The sequence below is a fragment of the Caretta caretta genome, chromosome 2 (genome assembly GCF_965140235.1).
Source record: "Caretta caretta isolate rCarCar2 chromosome 2, rCarCar1.hap1, whole genome shotgun sequence".
Taxonomy (NCBI): Eukaryota; Metazoa; Chordata; order Testudines; family Cheloniidae; genus Caretta; species Caretta caretta.
The window spans coordinates 234418961-234436175 of NC_134207.1; the positions used below are offsets into that span (position 1 = coordinate 234418961).

Sequence of the window (17215 nt, forward strand, 5' to 3'; positions counted from 1 at the left end):
GGGCCGGGGCTGCTCACACGGACAGAGGTAGCTGCTGCGGAGCTCGGGGGAAGGCCTGGCGGGGCTCAGGCTGCTCTCGGGGCCGGGCCCGCTCCTCCTGGCTCTCTGCCCCTGCCCTGCCGGCTCCCCCGGGCACAGGCTTCCGTGCAGCTGAGCGCCCGGGCGAGCCCCCCTTAGCTGTGCCCGGGACGGGGCCGCCCGCTCCCTGCCCAGGACGCTGCACCCGCCGGCGCCTGCCCTGAGCGCGGGGGCTGTTCGGTGGTGGCGCCACGTTCCGCCTGCCGGGGGGCTGCTGCTGGGCGCCGCCTTCCCGCCCGCGCGCGGGCCGCCGCGTGCGCTAGGGGGTGCTCAGCGTCCCGTGCCTGGGAGCGGGTCCAGGGGCTTGGCTGAGGGCAAAGGAGTTTCCCCGCTGGAAACTTCTGCTGTCTCCTGTGCCCAGCTGGGCGGGGCTCCAGGGAACTGCTCGAAGCGTTGGAGCCTGGGAGGTGGAACTTCGGCTGGAGCTGACCGCGTGGGCCCCGCCGGCGCTCAGCACCCAGAGCGCCTGGTCAGGCGGTGTCTGGAGGCAGCAGGGAAAATACATGCTCCAGCTTAAGGAACCACAGAAACCTTTCCCGCCGTTCTGCTGCCCGCCCATGTGTCCCTTTAGGCTCTGGGCAGGGCACTCCTGGCCTGTGTTGATCCTGGCCTGCAGGAGATCATTTAGCTCACTGAGTGCCAACAAGGGTGCCATGCGAAATGGTGTTTGTGCTGAACACTCATCTGCCCTGTATCCCATTCCTCGGAGCCTCCTATCTCAAGTCTTTTGAATGACTCTAAAGGCTTTTTTGATGGGTGAATTGCTTGCTAGATCAGGAATCGCTCGGTAAAAGTTAATAGACAATCAATTAAACCTGTGGAGCATGCAATTATGACTATGGCAATGGTCTGTTTTTTCTCATCCCTTATCTGCCCCTGTGTACACTCCTCTTCACCTTAGCTTAGCTTATTGCTGAATTAGTTGGAGAGACATAGTTATCAGGGATGTTCTGAGGTCACTGTTGAACACATAACATCCCTCCCCAAACAATTCATTGCTATCTCATAATATTCTTCATTACTATGGGGCCTCATTGTGATAGGCATTGTACAAATACAGACTAGCAGACAGTCCCTGCCCCAAGGAGTTTACAATCTATCTATCCCACCCCCCTGACCCACTAGAAAGTGAAGAGGGGAAGGGTGACATTTCTGAGATTGCTGCTCCACTAGTCTGTGAATTTTTCAGATCCTAGTTAGTAGTTGTTTAAAATAAAACACAGATTATACACCTGGTACCAAATAGGCTAATATTTGCAATTCTATAACTATAACAGCTTCACTTTGTGAGCAGCTGTGTTAATAACCTATTACTCCCTACCACCAGCATGCGTAGGAGTACTGGTAGTTCAGGCTTTTGTGACTTGGTACTCTGGGCTCCCTGTCCATATCATAGAATCATAGAATATCAGGGTTGGAAGGGACCCCTGAAGGTCATCTAGTCCAACCCCCTGCTCGAAGCAGGACCAATTCCCAGTTAAATCATCCCAGCCAGGGCTTTGTCAAGCCTGACCTTAAAAACCTCTAAGGAAGGAGATTCTACCACCTCCCTAGGTAACGCATTCCAGTGTTTCACCACCCTCTTAGTGAAAAAGTTTTTCCTAATATCCAATCTAAACCTCCCCCACTGCAACTTGAGACCATTACTCCTCGTTCTGTCATCTGCTACCATTGAGAACAGTCTAGAGCCATCCTCTTTGGAACCCCCTTTCAGGTAGTTGAAAGCAGCTATCAAATCCCCCCTCATTCTTCTCTTCTGCAGGCTAAACAATCCCAGCTCCCTCAGCGTCTCCTCATAAGTCATGTGTTCTAGACCCCTAATCATTTTTGTTGCCCTTCGCTGGACTCTCTCCAATTTATCCACATCCTTCTTGTAGTGTGGGGCCCAAAACTGGACACAGTACTCCAGATGAGGCCTCACCAATGTCGAATAGAGGGGAACGATCACGTCCCTCGATCTGCTCGCTATGCCCCTACTTATACATCCCAAAATGCCATTGGCCTTCTTGGCAACAAGGGCACACTGCTGACTCATATCCAGCTTCTCGTCCACTGTCACCCCTAGGTCCTTTTCCGCAGAACTGCTGCCTAGCCATTCGGTCCCTAGTCTGTAGCGGTGCATTGGATTCTTCCATCCTAAGTGCAGGACCCTGCACTTATCCTTATTGAACCTCATCAGATTTCTTTTGGCCCAATCCTCCAATTTGTCTAGGTCCTTCTGTATCCTATCTCTCCCCTCCAGCGTATCTACCACTCCTCCCAGTTTAGTATCATCCGCAAATTTGCTGAGAGTGCAATCCACACCATCCTCCAGATCATTTATGAAGATATTGAACAAAACCGGCCCCAGGACCGACCCTTGGGGCACTCCACTTGATACCGGCTGCCAACTAGACATGGAGCCATTGATCACTACCCGTTGAGCCCGACAATCTAGCCAGCTTTCTACCCACCTTATAGTGCATTCATCCAGCCCATACTTCCTTAACTTGCTGACAAGAATACTGTGGGAGACCGTGTCAAAAGCTTTGCTAAAGTCAAGAAACATATCAATGATGAACCCATGCTCTGATTTCTGCTATCCCTCTCCCATTCATTTGTGTGTGTTCTAGCCTATGGATGAGCTCGGGTAGCCACTCCATACATTGTGTGGGATATTTCACCACCATTGCTGACAATGTATCTGTGAGTTCCTCTAGTTCAGTGGTTCTCAACCTATTTACCATTGTGGGCTGCATATATAGCTTTCTATGTGTTATGTTGGCTGCACCCACAGGGCTGGAGCACCCACAGTGAAAAATTAGTGAGTGCTCTGCACCCACTGACAGCCAAGCTCCCGGCCTCACCACCTCCTCCTCCCCAAGCACGCCGCGTCCCCGCTCCTCTGCCTACCTCCTAGCGTTTCCCCCGGCCGTCGCCAAACAGCTGTTTGGTGGTGTGCTGGGAGGGAGAGGGAGGAGCTGGGGAAGAGGCGCAGCCGGAGCAGGGATTTGGGGAAGGGGTTGGAATAGGGACAGGGAGGGGGCAGAGACTTTGGGGAAGGGGTTGGAATGGGGGCTTGGCAGGGCTGGGAAGAGGCGGGGCAGGGCTGCATGGAAGGGGTGGAGTGGGGGCGGGCCCGGGGGCAGAGCGGGAGGTCAAGGACCCAGGGGAAAGCGGGGAAGTCGGTGCCTATGGGCCATGTACGCTGATTGGGCCACAAGTGGCCCACGGTTTGAGAACCATTACTCTAGTCTTTGATGGTCTGTAAATGAGGATAACATCTCTGTTAGCTTTGGCTCTGACTTCTAAGGGTCAAATTATGCCAAACCCTGCATGAACAAATTATGCCAAACCCTGCACCTGGGTGAAGAAGGTGCACCAGCAGAGCAGTGACTAAGGGGCCTCTGTGCTGATCCCAGCCTGAATGGAGGGCCAAGCTTGGGGAGTTCCAGGACAGGGGCTGTGTTACACAGCTCCAGTATCTTTAACGTAAGTGGTGTGTAGGGACTGCAGTCACGGTTCCAGCCCATAGCATAGAGAGCAGGTGTGGAATTTTGCACTGCAACAGCATGCCCTGCTCCTCTGTTGGGTGTGGCAATATTCAGCTCCCAGCCCCACCTTCCTCACCTATATATTACCCACATAAACCTCAAGTTCAGTTGTTTGTGGGCAAAGTGAATTTTCAGCCTGATGTTGAAGTGGACAGTGGCCAACAGATTGTGTTTCAAGATGAGAAAAGCACATATTTTAAATTATATACTCTTTTCTTTTTCCAGTTAAAGATGTGGGGTCTCTGACTAGATATGATGAAACAGCTGTCACCACTGATTGGCAAAAGAAATTGACTCCGAAACAGTTCTATATCATGAGAGAAAAAGGAACTGAAGTGGTAAGCACGAGGTCTGATGCCTGTCAAGGAGACGGTACTGGAAATATATCTCATTTTGTTCACGTTTCTGGGCTTAATCCATCCTTTAGCTATTGGGGGTTGGGGAGAAACTTTCTCTGGGGGCTCTTTATCCCCATCTATTGCAGGATTTCTTTCCTCTGAGGCCTCTGGTGCTGGCCTAGATGGGCAACTGGTCTGATCCAATGTGGCAGTTCCTGTGTGCTTGTAAGCTGGTGTGCAGACTTAGCCCTTTCTTTAGGGATTGTTTGAGTTCCAAAAACAAAGCTCAAAACCAAAACAAATAAACTCAAATTACCGGGGAATAATTGCTGGGCCCTTTCCAGCTCCAACCAGAATACACCTTTCCCCTGCGGTTGCCTCCTTTGCACCAGCTTCCTCTTTCCTTTTATAACCCCACCCACAACAGCCATGTAATAGGCTGGAACTGAGTAACCCTTTACATGCCAGACCATGTTCATACCTTGTCACCCTGCTATATTTCATTCTCTAACTGAAAGGCCATATGGTTTAGTTCTATGTCACTAACTTGCCATGTGCCCTTGGACCAAATCATGTAACCTGCGTCTGTTTCCTTAGTTGTAAAATAAGGATAACAATTCTCTACCTCCCAGAGGGGCTATGAGGATTAGTTAGTTGTAGAGTACTTTGAAGTTGTTGAACTCTATATAAGTGACTTGATCTGTGAGGTGCTGCACACTTCATGAGCTTAGAAGGTCGTGACACTGGCTCCACTACCTGGATGATTTACACATTTGATGTTAGACTGTATTCTGGAAGCTTTTGAAGGCAGGGGCAATCTTCACTGTTAATCCAAAGGCATATTCCCCTCGATTTTGTGTGCGTGTTTGTTGTTTGTTCCTCAAAGGCCTCCTGTGAAGCCGTCTGTTTTTTCCCCCTGTTTCAAATCTGACCCTCTACATGTTTGTTCCAGATGTTGAACCTTGAAAGTAGTATGTTAATACTACGTTGGTTTTTAGCCATTTACCGGAATCTATCTGAATAACAGAGATCCAGGAATGTACCATCGTGTATACTGCAATGCCCCATTGTTCAGGTAAGATCTTCAAAATTCCAGCATATATGGCTGTCCTAAGAGCTTCTTAGTATGACAGGCAGTGCAATATATTCTTAACGGGGGGAAAAAATCATAGCCCAGACTATCGAAAAATCCTTTGATGCTAGCATACGAAAAACTGCATGAGATTTCCAAGATGCTGGCAGGGACATGGGTATATATTGGGCCCTGTTCTTAAACACATGAAGATCCCTAATGTCACCTATTATTTACTTGTTTGCTAACAGTGGGCCTGGTACATTACAAGGAAGTAAGAAAACATGATGACCTTCTAAGATGCTTGTGGTGTAATTCAAAACAAACTGGACACACACAGCACCTGGCCCACTGGGGAGAGTTGGAGTTGATGTAACAGGTTGCAGCACATGCAGGGTCGAGCAAAAGCAGTCTGGGCCCAGCCCCTAGGCATATCATAATGCTGTGTGGTCCTTCCCCATCACTTGGAATGGTTGAAACAGAAGGACCTCCTCACTTCATAGAGGCAGGTGCAGTGGCATGGGGCCCATTTCTTCCCCTCCTAGAGGCAGAAGCAGGATCCCTCCTCCTCTTAAGAATGCAGAAAGGGTTCCCTCTGGAGAGAGCAGACACCTCCCACCCACCTCTGTACTTTTCCCGGGGTGTATCTGCTTGAGTGACAGAGCTAGGGCTTCTGCACTCTTCCTCTGCTGCACAGAGGCCTCTGTTGGTTGATATGGGCTGAGCCCTAAAGCAGCAGGTCTTGGAGCTAATACTCCATTGAGATTAATGGAGCAGATCACACCTCTGAGCTATTGTTTTAGGATGTCTGAAGATTCAGGAAGACATGACTTCATTGATTACACTTGTGTCACGTTTTCAACCAGGAGGGCTAGAAACCTACTTTTTTTTTTTAAAAAAAACGGAGGGTCTGATATAGTCACATGACTCCAGAAGCTGGGACCTAGGCATGTCCTATTCTGTTTGTCCTCATCCAGCTCTGAGCATCGGTCATTTTGAAAGGCTTTGCAGAAGTGTGTTTTAAGGAGGGATTTAAATGAAGAGTGAGAAATTATTGGGATAAAACTACAAGGAAAGAAAAATAAATGGGGATCAGTCACTTCTCTGAATAATGGGAGAAGACTGGGACTTGACGCATGGAATTTTATGTTGGAAGAGTTTTAACTTTAGAAAAGATTAATTAGGGCCTTCAATGCAGCCATTGAAGATTCCATCCTACCACAAACACTCATGGATATTTTAATTTCTTTCATATTAAATCCCAAAAAAAGTGACTGGATGATCCTTGTTTTTTAATTTTATTTGTAAGACTGTCAGAGTTATGGATAAACAAATAGAATATATTCTCCCAGAGTGAGCCAAGCTGGTGTTGCTATTGACAACTATTCTAGCTTTGACATGTCTTCACAGGTTTACAGACAAATTGCAGTTCTGATTCTAGATGCTGGAAAGGCATTCAGTAAAGTGAACTGAGAATGTACATTACAGCTGGGAAGAAAGGCAGGTATTATTATTAAAGCCAAACTCTTATATTGCACTTTTCATCAGTAGATCTCACAGCATTTCATAAAGGTTACTATCTTTATCACCATATCCCAGTTGGGGAAACTGAGGCACAGAGCAAGGAAGTGACTTGCCCAGGGTCACGCAGCAGGAAAATAGAAAAGCCAGAAATAGAAACCAGGTCTTCTGAATCCCCACCCAGTGCTATATCCACTAAGCAACACTACCACTGACTTTAGAGCTAGGCAGGGCTGTTGTGCCCAGGCATAGTTGCTTCTGAGTCTGTGTAGAAGAGGTTCAGGGATGGACAACAAGAATGATTAGAGGCATAGAAAAACATTTGTATGAAGAGAGAGTGAAAAGATTGGATCTGCTTACCTTTGAAAGGAGACAATGATAATGTATGGTAGAGAGAAGGTAGAGGCATATTCACCCTGTCCCATACTAGAAAAACAAAGGGACAATCAGTGAAATTGAAAGGTGGCAGATTTAAAGGAAAAGGAAATGGAAATATTAGTTTGCGCCATTAGCCTGGGGAATTCATTGCCCTAGAAGATATTGAGGCCAAGACCTTATCAGGATTCAAAAAGGAATTGGACATTTACATGGATGACAAAAATATCCAGAGTTATAATAGTAAAACACACCCAAGAGTTTGGGGAGGAATATAAATCCTCATGTTCCATGGCATAAGCTAACCTCTAACTCATGGAAGTAAAGAAGAAACTCTCCTTGGGGGCAGGTTATTTCATAACTGCCCACTGCAGGGTTTTGCACCATCTTTTGAAGCAGCAGTTGCTGACCACTCTTGGAGACAGAACACTGCACCAAATAGGCCACTGGTTTGATCCAGCATGATGGTTCCCCCTTATCTCAGATGTTTATTGTCCACAGAGGCACTCACCAAGGATTTCCATCGTCCCTCCTACTTTCAGGTTAGCCAAAGCGTCTTGACAGCTGCAGAATTACCAGGGGCACTAAGGGCTTGATCCTGAAAGGAAAAGTGGTCATTAGACTGCTTAGCCCTGAGAAGTACTTACTGGCCTGCTGAGTAGTCCTTCTCCAGACCCTGTTCTTCTGGAGGCAGTGCATCACCTTTACTCTGCCGTAGAGCAGTAGTCTTGGTTTTCTATTAAAATTGTTACTGTACACCTACTTTTATATAGTGAGGATGGTTGCTGCCAACCCACTGTGTCTGAGCACCATAATATCTGCCCCCAGGCCTCCCTCCTTTCCCCCTTATCAGATCTTCAGGGGCACAAGTGCCTAGGAAATGTGGCATGGGAATCTGTCTACTATTCTCTGCATACCCTTGACATTACTGGCCTGTGAGGGGCAGATTTTCTAAGATAATTAGGTGCCTTTAAGAAGCAGACAGGCATCTAGTTGGATGTTCAAAGGCACTTAAGCAGGTTAGGTGCCGAACTCCTGCTAAGCAAATGGCAGTTAGGTGTCTAACCTACTCCCACTACATGGAATTTTCAAATACCTTTGAAAATCTGGCCCTGAGTGTCTATGCTTTTCCTCTCCATACTCCCCTTATCAGCACTACACACTCGGCAAGATCATCAACATCTAAGTTTGTCAATAGGGTGTCTAGGAATGTTATATACAGATGGCTCTACTGTCTGTAACTGAGCCAGAAAAGATGGTTCCTCATATTTTGGACCTAGGTAATTGCCTTGTATATTTCCAACTAAGAGTTACATTGGGATAAGGCTGAAATCATACCAATTTCTATAAATGTTTTAAAACATACATTTCAGACTAGAACTTCAGTGGGAACCTGAGGAACTGCTATAAAATAAAACAATGTAAAGGCCATAGTAAAAATGAAGCAGGACCCAGCAATAAATGGTGATAAAACTAGATCGTGGTAATTGGGAATGGACTAAATTCACCTTTGGGTGAGCATGGAAATATATTAATACCAATGAATTAATACCAATGAATACCACTGCTTAAACTTTTGTAGCTTTTTAGATCATTGCCCATAAACACTTTTAAAAATCAATGTTCAGAAACTAGTAAGATGTTGCAAAACTCTGTGGAGACAAGGTAAAAAGCCTGCAATAGGCTAGAAAAGTGATACCTTCCAGCAGATCCGGGAGATTTTAAATTCCCAAATTGCAAAAACAATTGCTGTTCCTTTACATTAAAGCATCCTTTATATTGAATGTTAAATAAAGAAGGATGCATGAAGATGGGTCAGTATTGAAGAGAATTGTGTCAGTTGCTTTCATTTGTACTAAACTTCTAGTCTTATTGCAATAAAAAAAAACACACACAGACACACACACACCAATCTTGTAACACACTGCTCTAGAAAAGCATGGCTAGAGTTGTCAAATAAATTGGACTTTGATCCATTGCTACAGGGGAAAAAAAAAAAATCACATTCTGCAACAGCCTATCCTTTAAGATTGGAAACAGGAAAATTCATAGAAAAGGAAAATTTCCATGATTCAATTTTTTAAGAAGGATCTACACAATGCTAATAGAAAAACTAGTATTTGAAAAGAGAATCATTCATCCTAGTTTAGCTGAGCTGTACACACAAAGAACTTCACAATAAAAAAATCCGTATTTTTTTAAAATGCATCGGAGTCTTAGCCAAGGATAAACAAAAAGTTCTCTCTCCATATGGTAGCAGAGAGTAATAAGTATATAGATATATCTACTCAGTGGAAAAGGTTCAGAATACATGGAACAAAGACCTCAACCGTCATAGATAGCGAATTATGGAGTTTAAATGAAACCTCAAATCTTCAGTAACCACACAGCTGAGACTTCTACTGCAAAAAGCATTTTTAGAATTATCAGGACTCCATCGAGGTGGCTAAAGTAGAAATCAAAGCAAATGACATGTGCTGGAGATATAGTATGGTGAAGGCTAATCTAATGCATATGTTTTGGGAAAGTCCAGTTATCCATAAATTCTGCGATTAAGTACTTCAAAGGACAAATATGATCTTGAACAGGGGTATTTTTGTGGCTACTTAAATGTTTCTGTTAGAGGATATAAGTGATATACCTACTAGTAAACCACACAGGGACAATTTCTGTTTGAAAGCTGGTTTAATAGCTCAGAAGACTGATCCTTTGAAAATGGAAAACCTCTCCAGTAAGGTTTAAACATTGTAAAACTGGTGTAGAAGACTAAATGAACTAGCAAATTTAGGGACAGATCCAAAACCGATTGAGGTTGTAGTGGAAAAATTTCCATTGACTTCACTAGGTTTCAGATAGGGCCCTTACAGAGTATCATTCATTTAAATGAACAGAAGGATAAATGTAAGGAAATGTGGTTGTTTCTTGACAATTTATCAATATTCTGTTGTAATTTTCATGTACTATGTGTGGAGTGATGGCAGGGAGTTAGTGTATGAACATGTAGAGCTTATTCTTGTGTTCTGGAAATAAAACTATTAAAACAGACAAAAAGAAGCAGAAGTAGATTAAGTTTTAACCAGATGACGGTATTGGCTCAGGCCATGCCTTAGGAAGCTGCATGTGGCTCTTCCCCTGCCCATATGTGTTGGGGCAAAGCTGTCCCAGATGCTGCAGAGAGCCTTGCATAGCTGGAGTGGGGAAGGGACATTATGTGGTCCCCAGTCCTGCACCAACCCATATGGGGAATCTGCAAGCTCTGTTAACTTTCCTGCCATGAGCCTCTGTAGTACTGTCCAATACCCCCATGAGGTGAGGGGGCATGTCATCAGCAGATGACAGCTGGAGGAGCCCCTGGAGAACTGGTTCAGTTGAAGCCATGCAGTACAGTGAAGATGGACCAGGTCTCTCTGTATGATAATCTGTCCTGGCTTCTAGCAGACCCCTGAGATCCCTAGGTGTTGGGGGCCAAACTCTGTACATCTTTTGCAAACCTGTAGCTGAGCATTTTCAATAATACTTTGTGCCTTTGCATAATAGATGGAACAGTAGCCCTTAGAAGAGTGATCCTCCAGTCATTCCTTCACTACATTCTCTCATACTTGCAAAGATTATATTGCTTGTAAAATATTTACAAATTATGTGCCAGATGTACATTGCTACTTTTGACTTGAATTAAAGTGAACATTGGCCATTTTAGAAACATTAAATGTTATGCTCAAATAAATTGGTTAGTCTCTAAGGTGCCACTAGTACTCCTTTTCTTTTTAGATATTAATATGTCTTTCTGAAAGGCACAGAAATAAGATTGTCAGTGTTTCATCATGCCCCACCATAACATGCGTATTTATCTTAATTAAATGTTTCACTTTAGAGCATTTGTGATACAGGACTCTCTTCTGCTACTGGAAACTCTTCAATGGTGGCACCACTAGGTGCCACTGTAAGCACTGATTTTTGGGGAGCATTGAGAAAGCTGGCCCTGGAATAAGGGAATGAAAACCTGAGTGGAGACCTTCAGGATTTGTTCTTCAGTATATTTAGCATAGTAGTGCAATCAGTCTTGATTTGTTGCAATGATTTACAAATCTTTTATCCATAGAAATGAACAATTCTGAATTACTGTCATTAATAAATCCTACTTTATAATAGATTTTAAGATGAATGTGGAACTAGTTCTGTATTGGTAATAATCCCATAGATTAACTGTAGTGTTCTCTCTTTTTAAATGTCTGCTTAGAGAATTAAAATGGATGTAAAAAGGAACCCTTAAGGCAAATAACCTGAAATTGTTTCATTCTTGAATACCATTTATTTTTCATGCCATGCTGTTCTGTGATTTTACATCAATCTTCAGGTTTTGTATTGATTAGCTATATTGATTTGCATTATCTTTGACTTTATTTTTCCTCCCAACAGAATTTTGAATTGTACCTTCTGAGCAAAGGTTGGCTCAAGGATTCCCCACCCCCAGTCTCTTATCTTTTTCAGCATATTTTTTTCCAGTTCCTGTTTAACCACAAGTAGTAGTTGTCTCTAATGCTAATTGTCACCTCTTGGGGGCAATAGATCATTGTATTCTAGAAAGCTCCATTGACTTGTGTAGAGTTGATCTGCTGGACTTTTTTTAGTAACAGCTTGTCGCTTTTGCTGAGGTATGAACCTTGTCTGGAAGGTTAAACTAATGAGACTCCAAAACTTATTGTAATTTTCAACTTTGATTTTTTAAAAATAATGTATTTGGAAGCATAAAGTTTTGAACTGTGGCCTTTGGAGCTCTATGGAAAGTGCCTAGTGTGGTTAGCTATTTGGAAAGCCATTTTCAAACACTGTAGAAGGCTGGACCACCACTGATGAGACAGAAGCTTGTACTCTAGAAAGAACAAGAAATCTAATAGGTGAAAAGGTTCTGGAACAGTGATGTGCAGTGAAAAAGATGCTTACTGAGCCAAATGCTATTTAAAAAACCCAAACACAAAAAAAAAAACCAAAGGTGAAGGAGACAAGTATCAGGGGGTAGCTGTGTTAGTCTGTATCCACAAAAAACAACAAGGAGTCTGGTGGCACCTTAAAAACGAACAGATTTATTTGGGCATAAGCTTTCGTGGGTAAAAAACCACTTCTTCAGATGCATGGAGTGAAAATTACAGATGCATGTATTAACATACAAAAGCCAGTAGGAGAACACTTCAATCTTCCTGGACATTCTATAACAGATTTAAAAGTAGTTATACTTGAACAAAAAAACTTCAGAAATGGACTTCAAAGAGAAACAGCAGAACTAAAATTCATTTGCAAATTTAACACCATTAATTTGGGCTTGAATAGGGACTGGGCGTGGCTGGCTCATCACAAAAGCAGCTTTGCCTCTCCTGGAATTGACACCTCCTCATCTATTATTGGGAATGGACTACATCCACCCGGATCGAATTGGCCCTGTCAACGCTGGTTCTCCACTTGTGAGGTAACTCCCTTCTCTTCATGTGTCATTATATAATGCCTACATCTGTAATTTTCACTCCATGCATCTGAAGAAGTGGTTTTTTACCCACGAAAGCTTATGCCCAAATAAATCTGTTAGTCTTTAAGGTGCCAAAGGTGAAGGAGAGAGTAGAAGGAAAAGCCAATTTTTCCTATTGAAAACAAAAAAGGTCTGATTAACATCTATATTCTTGATTAATAACAAGATCTGCTGTCCTCAGTAGGACAGAGAAGAAATACAATTCTGGCACTGGATGGCCTTCATTTTCAGAAGCTTTTGGTGCATGTGGTACAGATGAATGCAATGCCAATATCCTGAGGCGTCCAGATACCTCATTGGGATCAACCAGCACAGAAGTCATTTGCAAACAGGTACATTTATCTTGAAGGTGGTACGGAAGGACTTTATGGTGTTTTCTTCTTCCCTCATCTTTCTTTCATTGTCTGCATAGTTTGCCATAGAATAATATCTAGAGATTGGTCCCTTTTCGCCTTGGAATCTATCACTGTGATCATCTAGTCTGACCTCCTTCATAACACAGGCCATAGAACTTCACCAGTGTAATTCTTAGAGAATATCTTTAGGAAAACACCCAGTCTTGGATTTAAAAATTGTCAGTGGTGGAGAATCGACTATAAACCTTAGTAAATTGTTCCAATGGTTAGTAACCCTTACTGTCAAAAATGTACACTTTATTTACAGTCTGAATTGTCTAGCTTCAACTACCAGCCACTGGATTATTATACCTTTCTGTACTAGATTGAAGAACCCATTATTAAATATATGTTCCCCATAAAATACTTATAGACTGTATTCAAGTCATCCCTTAGCAGCCTTTGTTAAACTAAATAGATTGAGCTCTTTGAGTCTTTCACTATAAGGAATGTTTTCTAACCCTTTAATCATTCTTGTGGCTCTCTGAACTCTCTCCAATTTATCAATCTCCTTCTTAAATTGTGGGCACCAGAACTGGACAACGTATTCTAGCAATGAGTGCATCAGTGCCAAATACAGAGGTAAAATAACCTCTCTACTCCTACTCAAAATTCCCCCGTTTGTGCATTCCAGGATCAAATTAGTTCTCTTGGTCACAACATCACATTGGGAGCTCATGTTTAGCCGATTATCCGCCTCGACCCCCAAGGGTAAAACTTTCAAAATGTCTAAGTGACTTTGGCGTCTAAGCCCCATTGAAAGTAAATGGGACTTAAATTTCTAAGTCACTCAGGTGCTTTTGAAAATGTTATTTGGTGTGTGAATTTATATAAAGTCTTTGTGGATATGTTTTGTTTGCATCCATGCAGTTAGCAAATTAGTCTGTCCGGAAGTATTATGATACCACTGAAAAATTTTATTTCTCATCCCTTGGGATTCAGATATGTGAGTCAAGATCAAAGCAGTATCAGCTATAAAAATCCATTTTTGTTTGAGGGAACAATCTGGCAGATAAGATGAGCATCTTTTTAAGTACACTCAGGTTGGAATTTAGGAACAAAATCTATTACCAATTCACTAGAGATTATTTCATGTGACCAACTGTTACAAACATGTCTGTGGTGTTTGGCCACACTTTGTAGGACCTGATGCCTCAGAGTGTACCAGAGGAGTGAAGATAGGATTGACAAAGTATTCCATAGAGGTTAGCAAGAATTTTGTGTGCATAAGACCTGCAGAACCAGGTCATATCTTGCCTGCAGCAGGGCCAGGTTCTGTAGTGAGTACATCTTATTGTGTATTACTGCTAACCTGGAAAGACTGGGATCTCTTAGAACAACTCATAACCTCACATTCCTTTGGATGTCTTTACAGCTTGTGAACTTGCTGTTAGCTTTGTGCTGATCCCACTCCTCATGCTGTGAGTGTAGAAAATCTTTTCTTAAAGAAATGTCTGAGTAGCCTGTAGGGTTTTTTTCCCCCTGAGTTGTCACTCTTAACTAAGTTGTGGAATAGTACTGCACTGCAGAACATGGAGTCCTGTCTGATATTCTACCTTGAAGAGATTTGTGTTCACTTAACTAATCATTGTTTTTCTGTTGCAGTGTGATGTTGGTCATGTGTTTGATGATGGTCCCAGACCTTCTGGACAAAAGGTTCTGTATCAACAGTGTTTCGTTAACGTAAGAACGGCCTTACTGGGTCAGACCAAAGGTCCATCCAGCCCAGTATCCTGTCTGCTGACAGTGGCCAATGCCAGGTGCCCCAGAGGGAGTGAACCTAACAGATAATGATCAAGTGATCGCTCTCCTGCCATCCATCTCCACCCTCTGACAAACAGAGGCTGGGGACACCATTCCTTAACCATCCTGGCTAATAGCCATTAATGGATTTAACCTCCATTAATTTATTTAGTTCTCTTTTAAACCCTGTTATAGTCCTAGCCTTCACAACTTCCTCAGGCAAGGAGTTCCACAGGTTGACTGTATGCTGTGTGAAGAACTTCCTTTTATTTGTTTTAAACCTCCTGCCCATTAATTTCATTTGGTGGCCCCTAGTTCTTATATTATGGGAACAAGTAAATAACTTTTCCTTACTCACTTACTCCACACCACTCATGATTTTATATACCTCTATCATATCCCCCCTTAGTCTCCTCTTTTCCAAGATGAAAAGTCCTAGCCTTTTTAATCTCTCCTCATATGGGACCTGTTCCAAACCCCTAATCATTTTAGTTGCACTTCTCTGAACCTTTTCTAATGCCAGTATACCTTTTTTGAGATGAGGAGACCACATCTGTATTCAGTATTCAAGATGTGGGCTTACCATGGATTTATATAAGGGCAACAAGATATTCTCAGTCTTATTCTCTATCCCTTTAAACCAAGCTTAGACTAGTAAGAGAAGGATCTTTTGTAGCTTTCACAATACTTCACTTTAGTACCAAACATGAATTCACTACCAGATCCTTTGTGCTGCTGGAGTTTTGCTTTTTTGCTGTTGAGAAAATGTTGGTAAAAATATATTTATTGTAATTTCTAGCCTAATATTTGTGTTCATTTGAATTTGGTTTTAAGAATGTGTACAATGTATTAGTTTTGACTATAATGTTTAAGTTTCTATGAAATAATGCAAAATGTTTATGGAATTGAACATTGATGTGTTCCTCGATCTTGTAGATGTTGAAATAAAATGTTCCTCAGAATGATTGCCTTGTACTTAACTTAAACTTCTACATTAACTTTGAAAAGTAAATCCAAGTCATAGTGGCCTGTAAGTTTCAGTGTTAAAATGTTTGCTTTTATGTTGGGCTCATCAAGTACTGATTAAAAAGCAAATAATGCACATCTGCAAATTCGTATTTTTCCAGGTCTGAGAGACATTTCATTGAAGCAGCGACTTGTGAGAGCAACTGACCTCAGAAATTCAAAGCTCTGCAGTGGGGCAATGTAAGTCCAAAGTATTAACACTTTCTCCCAGCCCCAGTCTGAGACAACAGAATCAAAGGGGGCTTTGAATTGCTGCAATTCCCACCGAGATTCAATTCTGACAAATTTATTCTTCTTCCAGAACTGAATTGGGTTGGGATTGCAAGTGGAGACCTCACAAGGGTATGCTCCCCATTTTAGCTTGAATGAGGTGTGAGGGTCGTTAATCTTACCACTATCACCCCAGCAGTATTTAGGGATAAGTAAAGTATTTAAAGACCACTGATTTTGTCTCTTACTTCTCCCACCTTCCAAATGAGATCTTAGCTTGTTTAGCTAAAGGATGTCATATCCTGGATGCCATCAGAAAGTAACTCTAGACTTTGAGACTCTTATTACAAGGTTAGCAGATCTACTCACTTGGTGCATTGCCTTGCATGACCAGTATGTATGATAACCCTTGTGTTCCCCGATTTCTTCCAGCAGACCAGACCTACCCCCAAGGAAGCTAGATTTCACCACTTCTTGAGATCCATTTCCAGAAACCTATTTTCAGAGCATGGTTACCTTAGCCCTCGGCTCTTCCAGCAACGCGAGAGGAAGGCCTTTTCACACTACAGCGAACAGTGCAGAAGTAAACATAATTCAAAAATGGGATGAAATTATTTTTTGGAATTTCATTTAGATTGTCGTCGTTTCAGTGAAGAAGCCTTCCGATTGGGAAGACCTGTAACTAGACAGCCAGGGCACACTTTGTTCTTGCCCAATAGCTTCTTTGTGCTGGCTGTGCTACGTCAAAACAAAGGAGCCGTACCGTAGGTTCAAATTCCTTAAACTCCCAGTGAATCTCAGCCGGCACAGGGAACCTGTTTTGTAGGCACCAGTCTGTCTCTGTACTCTTCAGCCCTCACCCCTGCCCTTAGGAGCCCCCAGCACTGAGAGGGCAGGAGGATGGCTGGCTGGGACAGCCTCTAAATCGGGAAGACACAAGCCACTTCCATTGTGTCCCTGACACGAGTGGTACTATTGGCACAGAGTGGAACTCAGCTCCTAGACGCCAGTTATGTTTGTAAATGTAAGGGGACTGTTGCCCCCTTACTAACACTCAGTGCGGGTGTTTTAGTTGCTAGCTCCAAGTACTAAAAAGGGGGAAGGGTCGATGGGGAATCAGGACCCTGAGACTGACAGCCCTCAGGAACAATGGGGAGAGGCCAATGCTCCAGGTCAGCCTGAATGACAGGGCGGGCAGGCCAATCAGGGAGTCAGGAGGCCAGGGAGGTCCCATCCTCCGTGTGAGCTGGATTTGCCTGGGTCAGACAGAGTGGGGCCGAGCTGAGGAGAAAGCAGGGGCCCAAGCTAAGCTGGGGAGCAGAGCTGCGCCAGATCCAGAGGGACCAGAAAAGCAGCCCAGAGAGAGCAGACCCTGTCCTGGGAGAGAGCTGCAGCAACCAGAGCCA

At 43.5% G+C, this 17215-nt stretch overlaps 1 protein-coding gene across 1 annotated transcript; it reads left to right on the plus strand.

The window, feature by feature from the left end:
* The first annotated feature begins 738 nt into the window (after nucleotides 1–738).
* MSRB2 (methionine sulfoxide reductase B2) lies at nucleotides 739–15438 on the plus strand. The gene is given in 6 exon segments (XM_048836937.2): nucleotides 739–769; nucleotides 3837–3949; nucleotides 4948–5024; nucleotides 12620–12767; nucleotides 14436–14483; nucleotides 14485–15438. Coding segments are annotated over 6 exon segments (450 nt in total). The 3' UTR covers nucleotides 14518–15438.
* The last annotated feature ends 1777 nt before the right edge of the window (nucleotides 15439–17215 follow it).